Source organism: Hemitrygon akajei, chromosome 20 (genome assembly GCF_048418815.1).
Source record: "Hemitrygon akajei chromosome 20, sHemAka1.3, whole genome shotgun sequence".
NCBI lineage: Eukaryota > Metazoa > Chordata > Chondrichthyes > Myliobatiformes > Dasyatidae > Hemitrygon > Hemitrygon akajei.
The window spans coordinates 66,523,625-66,548,231 of record NC_133143.1 but is presented as its reverse complement, the minus strand read 5'-3'; the positions used below and the strand labels follow the sequence as shown (position 1 = coordinate 66,548,231).

Below are 24,607 nucleotides of genomic sequence, written 5' to 3'. Positions count from 1 at the left end.
ATTCAGCCCATTGAAGCTGCTCTGTCATCAATCATAGCTGATTTATTATCCCATAAAATGTAGGAGATAGCCCATGGCTTTTGGACCATCCTGGCTGTACTTCTGGAGTGAAGCTCTCAGTTGAACATAGCAAACCAGATGTTTTAAAAAGCAAATTGGTACAAATTGGTACACATCAACGTCTGAAGAATTTAATTTATAGGTGAGATTTTAATTTCCAAAATTACAATCAAATGGCCGACTGAAGCCTGAAAAAACACAGAACTAATCTGCCAATAAGTTTTATACACAATTCTAACTCTGGTAAGTGAACAGCACATGGGAAGTTGCTAAAATTAAGTGCATTAGTTATGCATTTATCAAGATTCTACAGGTACATGGTTCCCTTCTCACAGAACCCCTTGGAATGTTGAAATCCACAGTCTTATTTTATTGCTTTTGAAAAAATGTAATGCTTGCTTGAATCGAGCTGTTTTTGCTTAATCTGTACACATCGATGGACTGGCTCTTACTTTGAACTAACACTGGTCATTTTCCTTTACATTATACTGCACCTATTCTACAGAGGACTATACAGAACAGGAACTGTACATCAATGTACCTTCAAATAAATTAAACCACATATGATAAAAGTCAATCAGTCCCTCCCCCCCAGAAATTCTTTCTAAAATTAATACTATATATTGTGGGATGTAACATTGAGAACAGGGTTAGCTAGAACATGTCCATCTTGTTGCTTACAGCATTCAGACAGCTTTGGCACCTTCTTAAAAATTTGATTGCACTAATAGACTGTACAAAGTCAGTTCCTAAAGATGGAAGTAAAGTTCAGTCTTTTTGGCACACATAAGACCATTTTGACATTTGGCAAATGGATTAGGTATATACATACAAACCACAGAAACACTCTTAATTACGGGCTGGTGTAGAAAGTATAATAGCCCATCGCTTTTGTACCATCTTTGCTATACTCTTTTGGAGTGATAGTCTCACATTTGATTGTTGGGGAGCTCTCAGTGCTGGAATTTCCAGCTGAGACCCTTCTCCGTTTGCAGGCATTTTCATAGAGTCCAGAGTCGGAGTCCATGGATTTGATGGATGGAGGAGTTTCAATCCAGGGTGAGTTGGCTTCTTCTCTTGATTTTTCCTCATTGGACAACACTTGGTCTTCTGGGAAAGTGGAAGGGCTTGTCCTGGAGGACCACGTTAACCCAGGGGCTATCTTTCTCTGGTACTGGGAGCTCCTGGAGCCCCAAGCAAATGTTGGGTCAGGATAGTAGCTCAGAGAATGAGTAGATTGGATGGGCAGAGGCTTGAGACCGTAGGGCAGCAAAGCATTTGTGGCATAATCTGCATCGTAAGAGGTGAAGTCCAACCGGTTGGTGCCAGGCTGTTGCACAGAAGTGACAAACCATCTCTGCGGTGGGTTGCCTGACTCCTCCGCTTGTTGCGAGGACAGGATGCCACTCGTCTGGGGGACTGTTCGCTCACCGTTGTAGAACCGGGCGGATGGTATGCTGTTGGCAAATTGATCTTGGAAGAAAGGCTGCATGGTGTAGCGGGTTCCTGGTACGATCTGGTGGGACCGAGGGGAATCCGTGGGTGACGGGGTCAATCGATCATTCTCTGGAGCCGTGAACATACTGAGGAGATTTTAAAAAAAAGGAACAGAACATTGATGAAATCATTATTACACAACAAGCTATAAAGGAGAAAAGGAAAAGTTACCTGAATTCAACATATTGAAAGCATATACTTACGAATCATAGTTGTCTCTAAAACCTTTGGCAAATGGATTGTGATCAATTTTGAGCTGTGTGATCTAATAAAAAAAAACTTCATAAAATCTCTGTTGCCAACTTCTCAATTTATGTTACCATTTTTAAAATGTTGCAAATCAAACTTACGTCAGTGTTCTGATAGGCAGTCACTGCAATAAACTGGGTTTCAGGGAAGGTGTAAGTCTGTGTTTTTGAGGAGTCACTGATATCTTCTGCACCATCTTCACTCACCTCCACGATGTGCAGCTGTGGTTGGTATTTATGTAAGGACTGCAACACCACCATCTGCATCAATGAAAAATACTCTTTCTAATTCTCTCACATGGTGTTGGCCACAATTACAGGTTAACACATCACAGACTGGCCCTGGCTGCCTCACCTGAGTGCTGTTGTTGGTTGCACCCTTGTTGTTAGTCAGCTTAAGCTTCCCGAAGGAAATCTCCTGTCTCATCCAGTGAGCCCCAGTGTTTGGAGATTCAGGGTGGACGTAAGCTCTGTTACCTGGAAGCAGTCAAAGTGCAATGCTGTGAATAACACTGAGAAGAGAAACCTCAGACACCATGGTAGCAAAGTGGTTAGTGCGATGCTATTACGGTTTGGGGCTCTGGAGTTCAGGGTTCAATTCTGGTATCGTCTGTATGGAGTTTGTACATTCTCCCCATGCCCGAGTAGGAAGACGTACTGGTTAGAAGGATAATTAATCGTTATAAATTATCCTGTGACTAGGCGAGGATTAAATAGGTGGGTTGCTGGGTGGTGTAGCTCATTGGGCCAGAAGAGTCTATTCAGCACAGTACCTCTAACTAAATCAAATACATTTAAAAAATCCATTCTTTGTGAATTTGTGTAATTTCAGTTTGAAAATGGGTTATTCATCATTTTGAATGATTAATATGAAATGACACCTTACAAGGTTTTAAATTTCTGTTTATAAGGTGTCAAAAATGAAACAGTTTATGCTTTTGTACATTGGTTGTCAGTCTTTGTGTATAGTCTTCATTGATTCTACTGTATTTCTGTGAATGCCTGCGAGAAAATGAATTTCAGGTATATGGTGACATAAATGTACTTTGATAATAAATTTACACTGAACTTTGTACGTTATTTGGTGAAATTCCTTTGAGGGCATGAATTGCACTTCATCAGCCCATCATTCCAAATAGACATTTTGTCCTTTCCCCTTTCCAGTCAAATGGTGGGCAGAAAGGCCTGACACCACCCACCAAGGACAGCTTTAAGCCCAGTATTATAAGGCTATTGATTCACTAATACAATGAGATAGTCTCTCAACCTCACAATCTACCACATTGGGACCTTGCACCTGATTGTCTGCCTGCACTTTCTCTGTGATAGTAACACCTTACCCTGTATCCTGTTGTTTCACTGCTTATTACCTTAGTGCACTGTTGTGATGAATTGATCTGTTTGAACAGTATGCAAGACAAGTTTTCCACTGTACAGGTGAAAATAATAAATCAATTCCATTATAACCATACTTTCACTGATCCAATTGTCAAGTAATCTAAATATGTAACATCTTAGTTAAGATGAGGAGTTATAAACCTAATTAATTGGCTGAACTTTTACAACATCCTCTGCTGAATAAACTAGTCAGAGTCATTTGTTATTCTTTTTTTATCTAGCTTCCTACTTAAGAGGTGACGTGCAACATTCCCTTTAAGTCCTTTACAGCTGCATGGACCAGCCATTGCTCTGAGCCGGATCTTTATTAACATGGCCTGAAAACAGCATGGCACTTTAAATAATTTTTGTCGTTTTAGTAATGTGCATACAAGTATTTAGAATGCCAGTTTGAAAAATCACATACCTTTTGATTTTATTTATTAAATGAAGGGTATAATGCAACGAAGAAAATATTTCACGTCTCATCTTTTGCTTTTATTCGAGCTGCGTGGCAATGAGAGCCTTGTGCGCAGCAGCATTTCAGGTACAGTGTGGCCATGAACAGTGGTGGTGAGGGTGAACAACAAATTTGAAAAGATACTGCATCGATAGATGTCTACGCTGGATGCCAGCCCAAAAAAAAAGACCCTGCTAACAGTTGTGCAAGATTGCAATTCCATTACGTAATGCAAATGGCATTTAAAATCTTATATAGCAATTGGTGTGGACATTGGGGATTTGCAGGTTGCATTTGAACTTTGTACCGTTAACACACCTGCAATATTAGTATTATTATATATATTTCTTTAAATTAGTTTGGCCAAATATGGCTGTATTTATGTAATGTGTAACATTAATAAGCAGCAGCTTTTGCCCCACTCCTCAGGGTGACCAGCTCTGCTCCCTCTAAGCCTTTGTTGCTGCACTGCCGGACTTTTCTTTATGTAATGTTTTATTGAAGTGCCATGCTGTTTTCAGGCCATGTAGAAATTTCCTGCTCAGAGTAATGGTTGGTCCACGCAACTGCAAAAAAATTAGAGGGACTAGACTTGTAAACAGTTACTTTCCTCAAGCAGTAAGGCTGATCAACACCTCCACCCATTAAACCCACCGCTACTACTTTATCATTTCCTGTCAGAGCTGTCTGGTGTACAGACACTCTGTGCCTTGTGCCATTTTACAGACCTACAATCAATCTATGTATATAAGCTATCTTGTTTGCCTATATTTATTGTGTTATTTTATTATGTTCTTTATCTTATTGTGTTTGTTTGGGCTGCATCAGATCTGGAGTAACATTTATTTTGTTCTCTTTTAAACTCAAGTACTGGAAATAACTCGATTCAACGGTGTTGAATCTTGAATCTAACCCGCAGGAGTTAAATTTAGAATTTTTCAAAACATCTAGAGCGTGTTTTTCTAACAGTTGGTAAACCAAATTATTGCAGAATAATGATAGGGGTGAGTCTGGAACTTAACTGCATGTGTTTTCATTTGATTGGACCATCTGTATTAGTGGTGCACACTCTTTGGTTGCTAGGAGCCAAGTTCAAAGTTGTATCAAATACCGTATGTATACCATATACAAACTTGAGCTTCATTATTTTTGCAGGCACCCACAAGGAAATTAAAAAATTCAACCATATGAAAGACCATACATAACAAATACAGAGTGCCTGAAAGTGAGTCTACAGGCTGTGGAGTCGGCTCAGTGAAGACATCCAAAGCCAGTCTGAGAGCCCAGTGGTTGTAGGGCAACGACGATTCCTTAACCTGGTAGTGTGGGACCCAAGGCTACTGTGCATCCCACCGATTTTAGTAGCAAGAAGTGAAGAAGTGAGGGAGACGGGTCAAATGCAGGCAGACGGGATGGGAACTTGGCTAAAATCTTGGTTTTTTTTTTCCTTTGACATTTCCGGGTGGGACAATGTTCGCTCCAAAAATATAATCAACTTAGGGGAAAAAAAACACATTGAAAGAAACTGGATCCAGAATGTGTCTTTATTTAAAAAAGTATATAAATAAAGTGAAAAAGTTACTGAAAGAGGGGGCGGTGTGGATGGATGATAGTCACAAAGTTTTACACTCAGGGATGTTCAAAGTAAATTGAATATCACCATATTTGGGGTGTATATATATTTATATATATCACCATATACAACCCTGAGATGATTCATTTTCTTCATTCGGTGGCTCCACATGAATCCAGCAAAGGGTGCCCCGACCATTAGTGCGGCAACACTTTGCTGGATTAAAGATGCTGTTTGAACACAAGCTGTTTTATCACATCGGGAAGGAGGTCAAGAGATATAACTTCACTAGAAAAGATAAAAATGGCAGAGGCCTCATGAGCTGGAATTCCTACTAGAAGCTCTGACTTTCATCCACTCTCGAGACAATGCCACTGAGAAAATGTGAAATGGAAGTCCTGCCTCTCTGAGAAAGTATTTAGCAATTGAAACATGATAAATATTGGAGAATCAGAGTAACAATCGTTTTGTCCTCCCTTGCTCCTGTGTACTGATAAATGACAATAAATAATTTTGAATCTTGAATAATTATCCTCCAATGACATATATCAACTAGTCCTATGTTCCTGGTTTGTTTATTAGGTCAGAGGATTATAACAGGAATTTTAGTGCTTTAACAATTTAACTGACTTTTAAGAGATGTTTAGAAAAGCACATGAATGTGAGGGAAATGGAAGGATGTGGACATTGTGTAGCAGGCAGGAGGGGTAAGAAGTGAAGAGCAATGCCTCAAAAAGGCAGCATCTGTCACTAAGGACCCCTATTACAAAGGACAAGCTCTCTTCTCATTTGTACAATCAGGGAGCAACTACAGAAGTCTGAAGACTCAAGAGCAACTTCTTCCCTTCTGCCATCGGATTTATGAATGGACGACGTACACTACCTCTCTATTTTCTTTCTTTCAAAATATTGTATACACATAGTACTTCTTGTTGTAATGTATTCTTTTTACTATGTATTGCAATGTACCGCTGCCGCCAAACAACAAATTTCACCACCTATGCCTGTGATATTAAATCTGTTCTGATTCTGGTTTAGTTGGTCATCTAATTAATAATTTAATTCGTTCGGTACAGCATTGCGGGACTAGGCCTATTCTCGCGCTGCACCTTCTTATGTTCTAAGTCACACAGAAACATCAGGGTAATGGAGGGGTCGCAAAGATGATTAATTGCTAACACTTAACAAGCATAAGACACGGGAATGTGGGAAATAAATATAAATCTGAAGTTAGTTTTATAATCCGCTTTCGTTATCTAATCCTGATTGGAGCTCTCACCTCTTCTTCCGGCAGTCTCTTCAATTTTAAACATTCTCCCTCAAAAGATAATTTGCAGGTCAGTTTTTAAAAAAACTACCTGTGGAGCTCAAAACCATTTTGACTGCAGGCAAATTTGACACTTTTAATCACAAGCTCAAAACCTCGCTTTTAACTGATATCCTTGTCTTTTATTTTCATGTTTGCACGTATCCCACTGTAAACAGTTTGTTTGGAAGGTGCTCTGTAAATCAATTATTAATATCTACCAGGCTGTACTGGTCTGATTGCGACCGTAGATTAGTTCCCAACAGGGAGAGAGGCGGCTCAACCCCAAGGCCACCGCACACCTTCGAGCGCGCCACTGTGTTTACCTTGAATATTGTTGTCAGCTTTCCCGCAAGTCACCCACTTCCCTCCCTGAAACCTCCAGTGATTGGGGTCGGACAGCACGATTTCCACGAACACGTTGTAATGGGACGTCGGGTTCAGGGCGGAGATGTTAAAACTCAGGAAAGGAAACATGCGCCTGCGGGAAAAAAAATGGAGGCAACAAAAGAAAAGATCACTTTACTCGAGTAGTGCGGCTAGACACCCCCCCACCCCCACTACTTTATCATTTCGTTATCGTAAGTACAGACATTGCCGTGCCTAGCATCACGTTATGGGCATACAGTCAATTTATGTACTTAATCTCATCTCACTAATTTATATTTACCCTGTTTTATCTTACTGTGTCTTTTTTGTGCTGTATCGGATCTCTGTCACTAACAATGATTTCGTTTTCCTTTACTCCTGTCTACTGAAAATGACGTTAGATGACTTTAGAATGATCTTAGAGTGATTACTCTAAGCAATACGCGTGATGAAATAACAGTAACTAGCACAAGGGATTCTGCGGATGTTGGAAATCCACAGCCACACAAATGCTGCATGAACTCAGCAGGTCAGGCAGCTTCTGTGGAGGGGAATAAACAGCTGATGTTACGGGCCGAGACCCTTCCGAAGTTCTGGAAAGGAGGGAGAATAAAGGGGAAAATAAATGGTGCATTTTATATTTACGGCCAAACAGAAGCCAAGGTCATGCACAATGCCCGAAATCTGAAGGAAATCGAAAATTCTGGAAACAATAGGCGGGACAGACTGTTAAAACATTTGAGGTCGCAGACCCTTCATTAGAACCCGGGTCAGAAAGGTAAATTCTGAACTGTACAGACACCCTGACTATACTTCTCCGCAGTTTAAGTGTAAATCATGACTCATCTGGGCCAATTTCTGGCCTTACATTCTTGAACATTCACAGAACATAAAATTTCTTAAAGACGAGTGTTCTCGTAAAAGAAAAAAAGTAGAATCTGAAATTTGCGAGGTCATATAGATCGAAAGTAAAACCTTGCAGGGTTAAACACAAAGGGATTCTGCTTGCTGAAACGCTTGCAGTTTATAGCAGAGAAACGATTTTCAAACAGGAATGGCATTTTAAGCGCATCCTGATGACTGGGGCCCGAGCAGGTACAGCGATTTTGAGTTGGAGCGACCAATACGGCCTTGGGTTCAGGGAGAGATCCCCGCACTCCCGCAATCTCATCTGTGTGCTCCCCGTCTCAACCTTTAATGCCGATGCATACTGACAATTATTAAATTATTAATAATTTAATAGACCGTAAGGTACAGTTTGGAAACGTCTAACGCTAATTTTAGTCTTGACCTTGAATATTATCAGACTGCATTAATACTGTTCATTAATACCATCAGTGTTACCATGCGTAGAAACAATGCGCTTCTACCGGCATTGTAACGTGGGAACTTCAGAACAGTTTTAGGAAATTAAGAAACTAATCTGATTTATTTAGATTAATAAACGTACTGACGGGCGCACGTCCTCCTTTCAGTAAAACAAAATGTAAAAGTTTAATTAACATGTATTTTTCCCCGCTGTTGACATTCGCAAAACTGTAATGGAGTTAAAGGAACATCGCTGTTCCGGGAGAAATTGCATTAAACATCCTGCCTAATCACCGCTAGCGGCAGCTGCATCAGTAATTCTGCGTTAAAAGCGATAATCGTGAGTATTCCACACTCGAATGGTATTAATGCTCGCGTCATCCTGAAACAGAAACCAGAGCATCATCTTGATTTTTTCTATTGTAATTATGTTACAAAAATCTGCCAACAGAAAGTGATCGTTCGTGGCAGTCTCATTGGGAGATCCGGATATTTCAGACTGCAGCGCTGTTTTTGCACTTCCACGAGGCGTTAATTAAAACCGGAGTCAGATGGAAACATCGGAATTTAATGATTGGGATCTCTAAAAAGCGATTAGACGTAGAGAGGTTTTGGCAAATCTACAAAATATTCAGAACCGCATTTCCTCGAGACAGCGCGCTTCGTAAGGAGAGCACACGTTGAACAATTGGTGAAATACAAACGGAGACTGATCGACAGATTTAACAGGGAGACATGCATAGCATCACTGAGAGCTGTTAACATAAAAGCCAGATGATCCAGTTATCACAGTCACGCATTGTCACAGAGAAAGAAAGAAATTATAAACAGCTGTATGATGACGGGATTTTCTTCCCTACGCGAACAAAACCAAAACTCGACCCAGAGTTTAAAAGTGTAAAGAGATCTAAAGGAATAGTGGGTATAAGATGCAACCTTGTTTCGGTGAGAAGGCGTGATCTTCCACACTGCATTTCTCACCAGTGCTGAGGCACATCAGTCTTTAGAAACAAAAAGAGGAAGGGTCAGTGTAAAAATCGTTACACTGCATTTTAACTTGTTTAGATAGCAAGTATCCTGAGGCCGACAGGCCGATTAACTAGTACCGAGAACCTGGATAAAATTATTTTATTGGCTTACAAAAGAACTGGACTTGAACAGTTTGATTTTACCATCTCGTCGCGTCTGCCCACTGCTCACAATACCATGGGGAGGTAATATGCAGAAGACGAGACACTGGCTTCATTCTTAATTCTAAGAGCAATGTATAATTATCCGCTATCAATTGCTGTTTTCATCGGGTCTTGTAGCTATCTTACCAATGGTATAAGTTTTACTTATACAAAACTATCAACGCAACTAATTCAAATCACGTATTCGAATTTATTCGAGGATTGATAACAGGGTTACAGTCAGAGAATCAAAGTATCTTGCAATTGGAATTGAGACGGACTGCCGCTACCCGACCTGCTGAGTTCCTCCAGCATTTTCTGTGTTCCACTGTACCCGATGCCTTAATGACTTAGCTTTGAATCTGAAACTTTAAAAAAATAACTTCCTGTCGTTCAGAGTCCGGGTAGTTGTTCCCGGGTTTAGAGATTCCTATAAGGTTTACCGATAACAAGTGTGGCCTTCGCGTATGGCCTGACACACACCTTTTAATTCGGCTTTGAATGTACTGCATGGTTCACAAGGAAAGGCTGTCCTTCCAAGAAGAGGAACAGGTCCCACTCCACCACGTTCAGTGAGTTACCCCACAACCTGCAGGCTCCTGAACCAGCGTCACTCCTCAACCCTGAACTGATTCCACAACCTATGGACTCACTTTCAAGGACTCTGCATCTCATGTTCTCAGTATTATTTACCTATTCATCTTTGTTATTAATTTGTATTTGCACACTTTCTCTTATTTTGCACATTGAGTCATCGTCATAGTTTTTCGTTGATTCTATTGTACTTCTCTTTGTGATGCTGTGAATGCCCACAAGAAAATTAATCTCGGGGTAGTATATGGCGATCGGTACGTACTTTGATAATAATAAGTTCCCCTTCAAATGCAGTTAGGGCTTGCATCCGTTGAACATACACGTTCAGTATGCTCGGGCGAACGGCGCCGAGCCTGTTCTCCAGAACGAACAGAGAAAACGCGCTTCGCTGGCTTGTACACAGCCTGCGGGGTTCCTCCTCGGGAACGCGGGCTCAGCACAGCCGCGGATCCAGCGAAGGGTCTGAACGGTAACTATTTCTCTTTCCACAGATACAACCTGAGCTGTCGGGTGTTACAATTGACTCCTGACTGCATCTTACCAATCGTTTCGCTCTATATAATTGCTCAAATCATGTTCTGGAACGGAGTCGCCTGCTGTGGGTTCCATCACGTTATTTAGGCTAAAGCTGTTGCATTATTTCTGGTTATATTTAACAAGTCCATGTTCAAAGTTCAAAGTACACTCATTATCAAAGTATGCATACATTATACAACATTGAGGTTCCTCTCCTTAAAAGGCAGCCACAAACAATGAAACCATAAAAAGGCCCACAAACATCCAATCTTTCAATATGCGCGTTAAGAATAGATTCTGCAGGTGCTGGAAATCCACAGTAACACACACAAAATACTGGAGGAATTCAGATCAGACAGCATCTATGGAGAGGAATAAGCACGATGGTCTTTCAGACTGAGCCGTTTTACCAGGACTCGGCTCAAAATATTGACTGTATTCCTTCCCATAGATGCAGTCTGACCTGCTGAGTTTCTCCAACATTTTACTGTGAGTTACTGGGGATCTCGGAGTCTCGGTCCAAAACGTCGACTCTTTATTCATAGATTCCTCCTGACCTGCCAAGTTCCTCCAGCACTTTTGTGTAATTGTGTGGAGGAACACTTGGGTCTCGCTCGACAGCTCGCTCTGCCTGACTTGCTGAGTTCCTGCATAATTTTGTGTGTGTTACTCAAAAAATAAAGTATATTTAGAGGCCGGTCTCACCGAGTATTCTGAAGCCACTTGTAGCACGGTCAGATCGGTGTTCACAGTAAGCTAAGGGGGGAAAAACAAGTGCGCTTTACAAAAATCCTCGGAAGACCAGCATTTTGGTCCAATATTGTCTTTTCGAACTCCGCCATGGACAGTCCAAGGCCCGGCTGCGAAAGAAGGAGGGTTTAGCACTGGGTTAGCGACCTTATTCCTGGGAGAGGAAGGATCTTTGAAGATGGGATACACCTGTAGACAACTCGACAGTCGGGCAAGCTCCTGCCCGCGGCCTGCGACCCACTGGTTCAAGTTCAGTTTAATGCCCAGTCAACCGTCTACTTGTGTACCGCCAAACGAAACTTGTTCTTGTTTTCCCCAGACCAGGGTGCACAACACGGTACACATACATCACACACATAACACAAAATAATATTAACCCAAATCAATTAAAAATAACAAAGTGCTTCTGCGATACAAGTTATAAAAGCAAACAAATAACGCTACAGGGGGTTAAGTACTAACTGTCGGGAATCTGGTAAAATTAGCAATCATCTCTTTGAACAGCTGAACAAAGTTCAGACTAAAACTATCAGATCCACAACGCCAATACCCATCAATGAACGGGATTACCCCCAGCGCGGTGCATTTACTTTTATAATAGTAAGAGATGGAGCCGTACCTGCCTTGTTTGGTGATAATCATCTCGGTCTGGTGCCGGTGGAATTTGAGCCAGAGAGCCCGGTTGCAGAGGTAGACCTGTGCTCGGGTAGGGTGCGGGATACTCGGCTGGTACTGGGAGTAGAGCGGGCCGCCCTGGTAACCATGTGCGTACTGGGAGCGCCCCGATCCGGGGTAAGCCGGATAAGCCGAAGGGGGGAAAGCCTGCGCTCCGGCCGGGGTCAGGATCGAATTGTAGGCGCCGTTCGCCAGCACGGAGTGTGGACCCAGGTATCTGCTGGCGCCGTTAACGGGGAAGGCGGGTGGGTGCTGAGCGGGGTAGGGGAGCAGAGGGCCCGCACTGGACCCGGCTTGCTGCTGTTGCTGAGATTGCGGTGGCGGCGGCTGCTGATGGTGATGCCCCGGACTCAAGTTCTGCGGGGCCACGGGCGACAGGAAATATCTCTCGGCTCCCATGCCGTCCAGACTGTAGCGAACTTCGGTCAAGTCCTCGTCCACCGCGGGCGAGCTCTTCGCCCGATCCACGGCCGCCGCCGCGCCCTTGGAGGCGGCGAATGCGTGGCTCTCGCTTTCGGTTAGCATGCCTGCACCGGCGAACTTCTTGGGGAGCTCGGCGTTCTCCTGCACCGGCTCACCGCGATCGGTCTCGGGGAACTCGAGGTGTGAGGACGCGGGGCTCCGGCCGTCTGGAGAGGCTGACAAGCTGTAGAAAGTAGTCTTAGGCAGGTTAGTGGTGGGAGGGAAGCATCGCTCCGCTAGCTGCATTATTAAGTCCAACCTCCTCCACTCATCAGCCCCCCACCTACAAGGGGAAAAGAAAGTGTCAACGAGATTTCTGTGCAAAGCCCGATGCACAACAACCAGAAACCACAGCCAGGCAACCAGCCTCTCTAATGCCTTCGAGTTGAGCTCTTGCACCCGCTTTGCCGCCTCCCCATAACCCACGCCGCGTTTCTCCCGCCTCCAGACACACACCGTCGCAGCTCCCCAGCCAATGGAATTTGAAGCAGGTCAGGAGGGCGGGCTGTTTACCTGGTGTCCCCGCCCCTTCCGTTTGTTGATTGGCCGAGGGACATCAGAGGCGGGGTTATCAGGGAGGTCCCTCTTCCACCCGCCCCCTACTGATCCTGTTCTCTGATTGGTTATTGATCCATCTGTTTAGCCCTTGACGAGGAAGATAAACAGATTCCTTGATCTCTCTCCTTCTCGACAACTGAGTGAGACGGAAAAGTAATTAGCTCCATCTCATGCCTTGGAAAAAAAAGAGGAAAAAAATAAGCATCCTCTCCACCAAAATAAGCATTCTCTCCACCAATTCATTCACACCTAAAGATTTAACGGGACGATTCGCTGTAACATCAAATAGCAGGTGTTTTGATTTGACAATCACTGCTTTCTTTCCCCAATGATTTGGATGTTTTGGTTTCACAAACTCCAGACTTTTGCGAAGTAAACCCGGTTCTTTTGTTTCGCATTGGAACGTACGCTGCCTCCCTTTTCCCCTCCCCCTTTCCCATTATTTGATTCATATATATAAATGTAGTATTGTAAGTTACAGTTTTTATTATATATTACAATACACTGATGCCTCAAAACAACTTATTTCACGATATATGCCGGTGATATTAATTCTGATTCTGAACGTTTCGAAGTGTAATAAGGGACGGAATAGGAAGATCGATGCAGAAGGTTTACCTGATCCGGAATGCAATTTTATCACTGTCATTGTTTATTGATATGTAGGCGCCAGACGTTATTTTCCACGTTGTATATTCAAGGTAGACAACTCCAGCAGGCCTATCCGCTTTGCATATTACATGTGAAGTCATTGTTACAAATGCGAAGACTCCTATTAACAGAATAAAAAAGGAAGCATTCTCTTACTGTGAAACCACCAGGCGATTCAGGTCACAGTTAGGTTTGTAAAAATGCAACTGGAATTCTCCGACTACAAATAAAACTTACGGCGAACTCGAAGCACTTGTGAATCAGAGTACAGTTTGGGGTTATTTGTGGAGAAATTCACTGGAGTTTGGATTTTATTAGCGGTGTGTTCAGTAGTCAGAAACCACACCGCCGCGATTTTCCGATTCTCCCCAATCTTTTCGTCATAAAACATAGAACAGGACCAGGCCCTTCGGCCCACAATGTTGTGCCGAACCAATTCAATTTGTAATCAAATGGCCAACTAAAATAATCTCTTTTGCCTACACAATGTCTATGTCCTCCAGTTTCCCTCACATTCGTATGCTTATAAAGGTCATTTGCTATTTTCCAGTTTTTTTTTTGTTTTGCAGTCGGTAAAAACTGCCCACACCTTTCCCAAAAGCTCAAAATGGATGACCAGTATAGCTGGAAACTTGTGTCTATATCAATACTTTTTATGTTAATTTGTTCCTATCGAACGGAGCATTTCGATTTAATATTATTTCTATTCTGATAGTTATTCGCAGCGCGGTTAGTCACTGAGTGCTCAGTAACTTCCTGACTGGATGATCCGCAGAATTCTGTAACTGTAGTAATTTTCTCCGCTCGCATTAACCATTTCTATTGTGGAGCTCCTGTCGAACGCGACTGGAATCACAGGGGCAAAAATCAGCTTTCGATTCCAACCGTATATTCCTTTACAGGCTTTTAACTTGGCGCCGACACTTAACAGATGGTGGTAGATTTTCCTTGGCAATAAATTCAGATTTCGCTGTTCGGGAGTTTTATGACAATGAATTTCACATTCAGAACTTCAGACGATCCAAAGGAAACGCGCGCACGAATGCGGACCGGGAGTTATTGTGCCGAATGCATTTGATGCCGGAGTCCCCGGGGGGGTAAAAGTCTTATACCCACCGGGTTCCTGTTTGCAGGCAGGATAAAAACGGCCAATTATTTTTCTGTCTGAGGGAGTCTGTGATGTGCAGGAGTGTGACAGCTCGGCGCGGAGAGACAACATCATTAAAACAGCTATTAAACAGACTGAATATTGGGCTATCAGAACCCTTAACATCAGGTTTCTACCTGCGAAGAGTGTTAAAAAAAAACCCAGCTTGTGCATCTACTCGCCAGATCACTAGGAGAATGGTTTGATCTATAAGCAGGGAGAGATCTTCTTCCTGCTCGCTCCATAGATTTCTAAATACATTATGTTTTCTGTGCAGTTTACGCCTCCGTGAAGCACAGGCGCTGGTGTTAATTGATTTTATACGAAGAAGGAAATTTTGAAACTGCCAGAAAACGTAGACAGATTTTCTGCCCCAGAATTGAAGCCTTCACTGCCCGTCCCTCACTTAGACCGCCAGGGTAGTTCACGCGAAAATCCCAATTCACCGTGTCCCTGGCTGTCTTAACACCAATTCCTTCATGAAACTATCTGTTTTTAAACGCCACCATTAACTTTGCACCTCCAGCTGGCTGGACAATCCTGTGCCACCTCCTGCCCGATGGTAGCAGTGAGAAGAGAATGGCCTGGACAGTGCGTTCCTTGCAAACGTGCTCCGTGAATTCCAGGCGACCGTCGAAGAGAAATACAAGAGATTCCACAGATGTTAGAAATCTTAAGCAACGCAAACAAAATGCTGGTTACAAGATTTTTTTTTCTCCATAAATATGGACATGCTGAAAATCCGGAACAAAAGGGTAAAATATTGAGTGGCGCGAAGCGAAGCAGGGGAGTGTAGGATAGACTCAAAATTAGAATAAAAGAAGATTAAGGTGAAAGAATCAGGATCCAAATCGGTCACAAGTTCAATATCACTGACATATGCCGTGGAATTTGTTCTTTTGCGGCAGCTGAGGAGTGCAGTACATAAAAACAAACTATAAATGACAATAAATTATTCTCGCGATCCCAATTATAAAAAGTACAGGGAAAATTCGTCGTAGATGCACTTGGCGGCTAACTTGGCGTATTTCTAACTAATCACAGCGGGAGGCGACTCCGGATGAGATTTTCAATTGTATTAATCCTGTTCTGGAGAGAAGGGTCTTCGAAGTAGAGGACGGGGCTGAGAAAAGGATTCTTCTCGTGCCTTTAAGCAGTTCAGCCGAATTGAGGTTTGAGGCACCGACACCTCATTTATCCTTGCTAGTGACCGAACTCTATCAGGTAAATTATGAGGATCCCGGTAGATTCATTTCCTTCATCCATTCGGTGGCGAAGTAGGTCCCAGATATTCGCCATCCTTTGGTGGGAGTTCAGGGTGAGGAAAGGGCGAGCAGTTTCAAGCTCCTGGGTATCAGCAATTCTGAAGGTCTATCCTGGGCCCAACATACTGATGCAATTACAAATAAGGCAGGACAGCGGCTCTATTTCTTTAGGAGTTTCATGTCATTTGGTATATCACCAACGACAATAGTAAATGGCTACAGATGTACCATGGCGAACATTCTGACTGGCTGCATCACTGTCTGGCATGGAGGGGCCACCGCACAGAACAGGTAAAAGATTCATCCAGCTCCACCATGGATACTAGCCTCTCCAGCATCAAGGACTTCTTGGAAAGGCAATCTCTCAAAAGGCAACATCCATCATTAAGGGCCCTCATCATCCAGGATGTGCTCTCTTACTCATTGCGCCATGGAGGTACAGGAGCCTGAAGGCACATACTCTACATTTTAGGAACAACTTCCTCCCCTCCACCATCAGATTTCCGAATGATCCATGAATCCATGAACTCAACCTTGTTATTCCTTTATATCTGTGCTACTTAGTTGTTTTGTAATTTATAGTAATTTTTATGTTTTTGTACTGTCTTGCTATCACAACACATTTCACACATATAAGACAGTGATAATAAACCTGATTCTGATTGTATCTTCTTACAGTACAACATCTACACTTTTCAGAAAAATTCAGGCAACCAAAATTTAAAAGGACTGGAAGCAATCAGAATCAGATTTAATATCACCAGGATATGTCATGAAATTTGTTGTTTTGAGGCGGCAGTATATTGGATTACATGGTAATAAAAACTGTAAATTACAATAAGAAGGATATATAAAAATTAGTTAAGTAAGTAGTTCAAAAAGTGAAGGAGAAAAAATACAGAGGGAGCATTCATTGGTTCAGTGTCCATTCAGAAATGTGTTGGTGGATTCCTGAAACATTCCTGCACCTCCTCCTTGATGGTAGCAATGAGAAGGGGGCTTGCCTTGTGTGATGGGCATCCTTAATGATGGGTACCACCTTTCAGAGGCATCACGTCTTGAAGATGTCCTGGATGCTGGAGAGGCGAGCACCGTGATGGAGCTGGCTGACTTCACTACTCGCTTCTTCTTCTTTCCAATGCTGATCCTTCAATGAGGACTGGGGTCTTGAGAGTCAAGGGGAAATCCCTTGACTAACTGTTTCTGAAGTCCACAGTCAATTCATTGGTCTTACAGACACTGAATGCAAGGTTGTTGCTGTGACATCACTCAATTAGCTGATATATCTCGCTCCTCGTCACCATCTGAAATGCTGCCAACAACACACATAAAATGCTGGAGGAACTCAGCAGGCCAGGCAGCATCTATGGGAAAAAAAAGTCCAGTCGACGTTTCGGGCTGAAATCCTTCAGCAGGACTGAACATCCCTGGAAGAGACTTCGCACAGTAGTAATTAAATCACAAACTGCCTTATTGGTATCAGGTGTGATGTCAAAACCTCCTTTGAATCTAAATTATAGCTTGGCTTGAAATGTTAGCTGATGGATGATTACTCCTGTCAATGTGATGCAAGTCCTTTCACACAAGCACAAGAAAATACTGAAATGAAGTTAAAGATGCATTTGGAGTTGAGTTATTACATCAAACTAACTGTGAGAAGTACTGAAAGGGCAGTTTGGAAAGCACAGTAGTCCTGCTGATAGAGACACTGCCTCCCAGTGCCAGAGGTTCAAGCTTGACCATGGACAATGCCTATTAACTCAGGATATACACTGGATTTTGATTAATTGGCCATCAGTTAATTGGGGCAATGCTTATTTAGGACAACACTTAAAGAACAAGAACTGATCAGGAAACTAACAGGGATTTCCTTGTTTATTTGGGACACAATGAGACAGTTGCCAAACATTTTCTGACTAGCATCAGTGGCGTGCATGTCATGTGGCCATTAGACACTGCAACATGGCTAAGAGCAAACAGTTTTTAAATAGCATCACTTGCATGTTTGTGTTCAAAAAGCAATGATTTTTCTCATTGATAGTTGGTGAGCAATAAATAGTAAGACAATTCAGAACTGTTTTGCTCACTCTGATTTCAAGCATTCAGGCTTGGAGATGCCAGAAATGGCCAGGAGTGAAAATAAAACAGTTTCACTACTTCAATGAGTTCGGAACTACGAAATCTTTGTCGGTAGGGTATTGGCCCAATAATTTGCAACTCTGAGCTGACTCAAGCAGGCTTGTTCTCCAAACGTTGGTTCAAGCAGGAAGAGAAACAAATGAGGCAGATGGAGTCAGAGACAACAGACGTGTGGAATGTTCTGTGGGAGTTGATTAAGTTGTACGGGAAGTAGGATCCTTCACAAAAAAACAGATTTTGAATTAAAACCTCCATCACATGCACTCAGCTCAAAACCTAACTGCCAAAATCTTTCCCTCATCCCTGCAACAGAATCATACTTCTCTGAAAACTGTGAGCAGAGCTAGATAACGGGAAGGAGATTAATACATTTTCCAGTGTACTCCATAAGGAATCCATTAATCATACTTAACTGTTTATCAGTGCAAAAGTAACTTTAACTCTCAAGTGACAACAAATGTGAAGTGAAGTGTGAAACACCTCATGATCCGTCTGGGTAGCCTCCAATATGATGGCATGAACATCAATTTCCCTGACTTCTAGTAATTTCTCCCCCATTCCCTTTCTCTCTATTTCCATTCTACATTTTGGCTCCCCTCCCACCCCTTCTTTTCTTCTCATCAGCCATCACCTCTCTCTGGTGCCCCTCCTCCTCCCCTTTCTCCCTTGGTCCACTCTTCTCTTCTGTCAGATTATTTCTTCTCCAGCCATTTACCTTTTCTACCTATCACCTGCCAGCTTCTCATGTCATCTCCCCACCCACCCACCTGGCCTCACCTATCACCTGCCAGCTTCTCACATCATCTCCCCACCCACCCACCTGGCCTCACCTATCACCTGCCAGCTTCTCACATCATCTCCCCACCCACCCACCTGGCCTCACCTATCACCTGCCAGCTTCTCACATCATCTCCCCACCCACCCACCTGGCCTTACCTATCACCTGCCAGCTTCCCCTCTCCCACCTTCTTACTCTGGTTTCTTCCTCTTTCTTTTCCTGTCCTGATGAAGGGTCTCAGCCCAAAACGATGCATCCATTGATGCAGCCTGTCCTGCTGAGTTCCTCCAGCGTTTTGTAAATGTGAAAGGTGTAAGGTCTGAGAGGGGGATTCGATCTTGTCATTGTTAAATACCTTTCACTAGGCAATGATCAGCATGGGACCTTCTGTAGGGTCTGCCAGAGAGGGACATGCTGGGTTTTGTGGGAGTTTTCCTCAGCAGATTACCAGAGTAAGAAAAACACTAACAAGCACAAAGACCTTGCTTGGCTGAGAGTGAGAGAGACCTTCCCTGTTAGATCCTCCCCTCTCTCACTCCCAACTCACGCTGCCTTTCAGGTAGCTGTGGTACAGATGAGACAGTCGTTCAAAACACAAGAAATTCTGCAGATGCTGGAAATCTTGAGCAACGTGCACAAAATGCTGGAGAAACTCAGCAAGTCAGACAGCATCTATGGAGGGGAATAAACAGTCGACATCTCAGTCCAAAACCCATCAGTGAAATGTATTGTTTGCAGTCAGTCCAAAGATGTGCTGGGGCAACCTGCAAGTGCTCTGTGATTACAACACCAATAGAGCATACCCACGACTTACTAACCCTAGCCTGTAGATCTTTGGAATGTGGGGTGAAACTGAAACACCCAGAGGAAGCCCACACTGGCACAGGAGAAACATACAAGCTCCTGATAGACAGCGTCAGGAACTGAACCCTGATTACTTGTACTAAATAACGCTTCATGGGTGGTAAGGAGGAAAAATGAGAAGCAATGGTACCTTGTAAATAGAAAGTGTTTGCTGTATTCCACAGTGAATATATCAACTTTATGACACTGTGAATGTTAAAAGAAAGACATTTAATGGTCAAGTTGTGTTTTCTGTGCATAGTTTTATAATTCAAGCTCATCTTTGAGGTAGAACTTAATTGGAAACACAAACATAAGAACACACAAATATATAAACAAAAGTTTCCACCACTTTCACATTGCCCCTGCCCCAAGTCACCTCGTGTTCCCCATCACAAATGAATAAGTTTTAGATTCAGGTTTATTTATCACATGTACATCACAACATAGAGTACTGTGCAAATGTCATAGGCACACATATATAGCCATGGAGCCTAAGACTTTTGTCAAAGTGGGGTGGAGAGTGAGTTTGTAAATCTGGCGGGGGGTGCAAAGGATGTTGGAAATAGCCTGGGAGGGGGGTAGGACAGGGGGCAGAGAAGGAGTGCCAAGGGCAGGGGTGACACGAATGCAGACATACCCAGCCCTGAGGCACCAGGCAAGATTATTCATTCGCTTGGAAGATTTATTCATTTGGAATTATTCATTCCAAATAATTGGTTTGTTGATCGTTACTGAACATCTCTCTGGTGTTTCCCGCCCCTCCCCCTTTCCTTCTCCTCTACTTGAATCCCTTTGCAATAAAAGATAATGTTCTGTTGGCTTACCATTTACCGGCTGAACTTGTTTACAGACATTTTGCAGATCATTTTAAACAAAATAAACTTCATTCATTATATAAAAAAAGTTATTTTACAAGAATAAATCATGCAGTGCCTTTTCCTTCTTACATTCATTGAGTGGTGTTGAATTACCTTTCTTAAAGCCACAGAATGTCACCACTCATATGGCCCTCTGGGGTGGTAAGCTGCTACAGCAATTGAAGGGCTTCTTCAGTCAACCTGGTCCCTCTTGTCCGGCAGTAAAAAAATCCTGTACTGTGGTCCTCTCCACTGAGCGGGCACCATTGGACACTACTGGGATAAACAACATCCTTGACAGCGATGGGAACATTTTTATTGTATCTATCTATTGAGATACAGTGTGGAATAGGCCTGTCTGGCTCTTCAAACCACGCTGTTTAGTAATCGCTGGGTTTAATCCTAGCCTAATCATGGGACAATTTACAACAACCAATTAACCTACCAACCAGTGTGTCTTTGGACTATGGGAGGAAACCCACATGGTGACAGGGAGAAAGTACAAACTCTTTACAGGTAGCACTGGGAAATGAGTCCATTTTGCTGGTACTGTAAAGTGTTGTGCTAACCACTACGCTATTGTGCTGCCCTAATTTAATGTAGTCAGCGTCATTCCCTATGTGCCTATTGTAGTATTTTACAGCATCCTAGAACGCAATTTGTAATAAAGTTATTTTTGTAAAAAACGAGCCCTTGGCGGTGGCTGTTTACTCCCACAGCCCAATGCAATCTTTAGCAAGTCCTCCACTGGGATATCTTGATCTCACTATATCTTGGAACCCTGCAATCTCATATCACTGAGATAAAATCCTTTGTTTATATGTCTCTCTTGTCAGAATGGACGGAACAAAACATTCCTTCAAGAAACATAAATGCAACAGTTCACTCTTTTGTCTTTTCATTCAATTCATTTCTTGCCATATAGGACCAGCTCACTAAGCGAGGCATTTGGTTGATAAATCAATTCAGGAAACCTCCACCCAGAAGGCTTTGCATAAGAAAGGAAATTGGTGATGTTTCAGGAAGTCCACCTTTGTGTTGTAATTTGGAACATTCAACTTGCTGTTAGTCGTAATTATCTCATTTACATGAAGTCTGAGCTGCCTTTTCAAGTAACTCTTGTCAGGACATGTTATTCTGTGCTGTTTAAAGGCAGGAGATTCAGCAGATACTGGAAATCCAGAGCAACACACACAAAATGCAGGAGGAACTCTACAGACTATGTACATTACTAATAAGAGATATTTTTGCAGTTTCTTACAACTTAAGCTATCAAATAGAAACACACACCATGGTAGTGTCGTGACTAATGTGACATGGTTACAGCTCCCCCTCTTCTCACAGCTGCCAAATCCAAAGGAACGGCAGAGGCTGATACCGTTTAGTACCAGCAGCATTGCAGGAGTTGCCGGTCAGTGTTGAACTCAATGGAGGACTGACTGCCTTAGGGACTCTAGTTCCCGATATTTTCTTTGGGTTCACTCCCAAATCCTTCCCCATGAGTGGGTATAGCTGTAAGGTAACTGAAGTTTGAGATCAGTTTTCCTTCTAGGTGAGTTGCCTACCATGGCTGTTGAGCCCCATCTGCCGGAAACAGCTGGTTTTAAGGCACCAATAACCCGCTTTTGCCCCTTCTCTTGTCAGTAGAAATGGTTCCACTAGGCTTAGTAGCTAAGGCACATTATGACCTTAAGCAACTGTGCTGTTTCTGCTGCTGGACCGTCAAGTCATCAGCCAGGTCAACCCGTCTCCAGACGTTTCATCCCCTAACCCGGAGCATCCTCGGGGTGGTGGGACAGCAGAAGGTGATCAGTCTTCTACCCCCGATGGTCAGACTTCCTGCTACTATCGTCCCTTCGCAGCCGAAGCCAACTGGATGCTCTCTCTGCTGCGTGAGCCATGGTGTTTACGGCTCTCTTCCTGGTTCTCCCTAAAGCTGCCATCATCTTCCAGCATGACATAGCAGGAAAGCCTCTTACCCCCACTTCGGCAGGTCCGCCAGCCTTGCCGTCTGCGGACCACTGCCAGGTCTTCATACCTCACAAGCTTCCTCTCGTGGGCCTCTTGGCATCGGGTCTCCCATGCACATGAAGGCCAGGAACTGGACCTGGTTGTCAGAAGCTATTTGAGATGCATGCCATTGAAAGCATTTAGTAGGTAGAGAGAGCTTATCCCCATTACTACCCCCAGCTATAACAACCTTAAGGAACCAGGGTAGTAGACATTACTTGTTTTTATTCAGGTATTTACTTTTCCTTCCAATCATCAAGTTCTTAATCCCTTATCTCCTGAAAGCATTAATCAACATTACAGTACAGATCCAAAGGCAGGTCAGTGTCTTGCAAATCACAAAATGGAGTCTACTACACCCTTATCTTGAAGGAACTCTTGATTCTTCAGCAAAAACAGTCACAATCTTATCATGGGTGATAAGACTTTTGATGAGATTCATTGGTTTACAATTGATGATTTCAGCAGAGTTATTTTGCCTCATGGTTAAATTTTTTTTTGATGACATGATTAATTTTCATTGTACCTGATCTTTAGTTCTGTTTATATTTTATTAGTTTTAGTAAAACTAATTTCCATAGAATAATTATTGGATGTATCACTGAATGATAGTCTGAGAGGACTAGAATATAAAAGCAAGGATGCTCACTACTAAAATCGAGGCGAGAAGACTGCAACTAACGGGTCACTGTCTACGCCACCCTGAGCTACCTGCCAGCCTAGTCATCACCTGGGAGCCCAAGCATGGGAGGATGAACCCTGGGCGCCCTCCCAAGACGATGGTCAACACGCTCCTAGAAGATAGCGGGGCAGCTAATGTAGATGAACTGAGCACACTGATGAGAGAGTGGGAGGAGTGGAGAGCCCGTCATCATGCCCGGCGCCGGCCCCCCAGGCCTGAGTCGACGTGGTAGTTGTAGTAGATGTAATGTTGAGGCTTTATAAGGCATTGGTCATTTCATATTAGAAGTACTGTGATCAGTTTTGGGCCCCTTATGTTCTGGCGTTGGAGAGGGTGCGGAAATGGTTCTCAAAAATGATCCTGGGAAGCTCTGCGTCTGTACTTGCTTGAGTTTAGAAGAATGAGGGAGGAATCTCATCAAAACCTGTTGAATATTGAAAGGTTTAGATAGAGTGCGTGACGAGAAACCTAGGCAAGGATGGTTAGAACCCAAGTGCTGGAGCATCGAAGACTAGAATCGAGGCACGATACAGGACTGACATATCTATCGATGGCCTCTTCTACTGTGGCAGTGAGGCTACACTCAGATTGGAGGAGCAACACCTTATGTTCTGTCTGGGGAGCCCCCAACCTGACGGCATGAACATCAATTTCTCGAAGATCCAGGTGTGGCCCTCCCCTTCTCCTTCATCATTCCCCATTCACTTTTCCCTCTCTCAGCTTATCACCTTCACTTCCCTCTGGTGCTCCTCCACCTTCCCTTTCTTCCATGGCTTCTGTCCTCTCCTATCAGATTCCCCTTCTCCAGGTCTTTATCTCTTTTACCAATTGATGTCCCAGCTCTTTGCTTCATCACTCCTCCTTTCCTGGTTTCACGTATTACCTACTACCTTGTACTTCTTCCTCCCCTTCCCCACCATCTTACTTCCTTCTCATCTTTTTCCTCCAGTCCTGATGACAGGTCTCAGCCCAAAACGTTGACTATTTACTCTTTTCCACAGATACTGCCTGGCTTGCTGAGTTCCTCTAGCATTTTATGGGTGTTGCTTGGATTTCCAGCATCTTCAGATTTTCTCTTGTTTGAAATTATACAACATGTAAGACAGTGATAATAAACTTGATTCTGATTTTGGGATGTTATTTTCATACAGCATCTACACTTTCCTCAAAAGTCACAGTAACCAACACTGGAAAGGCTGGAAATAATTTTATGTAGTATCACGTGCTTCTGTGTTGTATGAAACTCAATTTAGAACACACTCTTTATCAGAGTTGATCCTTTGTGAGAGGTTCCATTGTTTAAAAAA

At 43.1% G+C, this 24,607-nt stretch overlaps 1 protein-coding gene across 1 annotated transcript; it reads right to left on the bottom strand.

Moving 5' to 3' along the window:
• Positions 1–200: 200 nt before the first annotated feature.
• LOC140713885 (eomesodermin-like) lies at positions 201–12,741 on the bottom strand. Its single transcript, XM_073024522.1, has 6 exons — positions 11,850–12,741; positions 6,848–7,002; positions 2,161–2,282; positions 1,908–2,066; positions 1,761–1,822; positions 201–1,643 (listed from the first exon to the last, which is right to left on the bottom strand). The coding sequence occupies exons 1-6, from the start codon at positions 12,611–12,613 to the stop codon at positions 914–916; spliced, it is 1,992 nt and encodes a 663-aa protein (XP_072880623.1). The 5' UTR covers positions 12,614–12,741; the 3' UTR covers positions 201–913.
• Positions 12,742–24,607: the final 11,866 nt, after the last annotated feature.

Excerpts from the sequence above, each read along its gene's own strand:
- LOC140713885 (XM_073024522.1), bottom strand. The coding sequence starts at position 12,613 with ATGCAGCTAGCGGAGCGATGCTTCCCTCCCACCACTAACCTGCCTAAG. Across the intron at positions 1,823-1,907 it reads CTGCCTATCAGAACACTGAC|ATCACACAGCTCAAAATTGA; the intron begins GTAAGTTTGATT and ends TTTTTTTATTAG. Across the intron at positions 1,644-1,760 it reads TTTAGAGACAACTATGATTC|TATGTTCACGGCTCCAGAGA; the intron begins GTAAGTATATGC and ends AAATCTCCTCAG.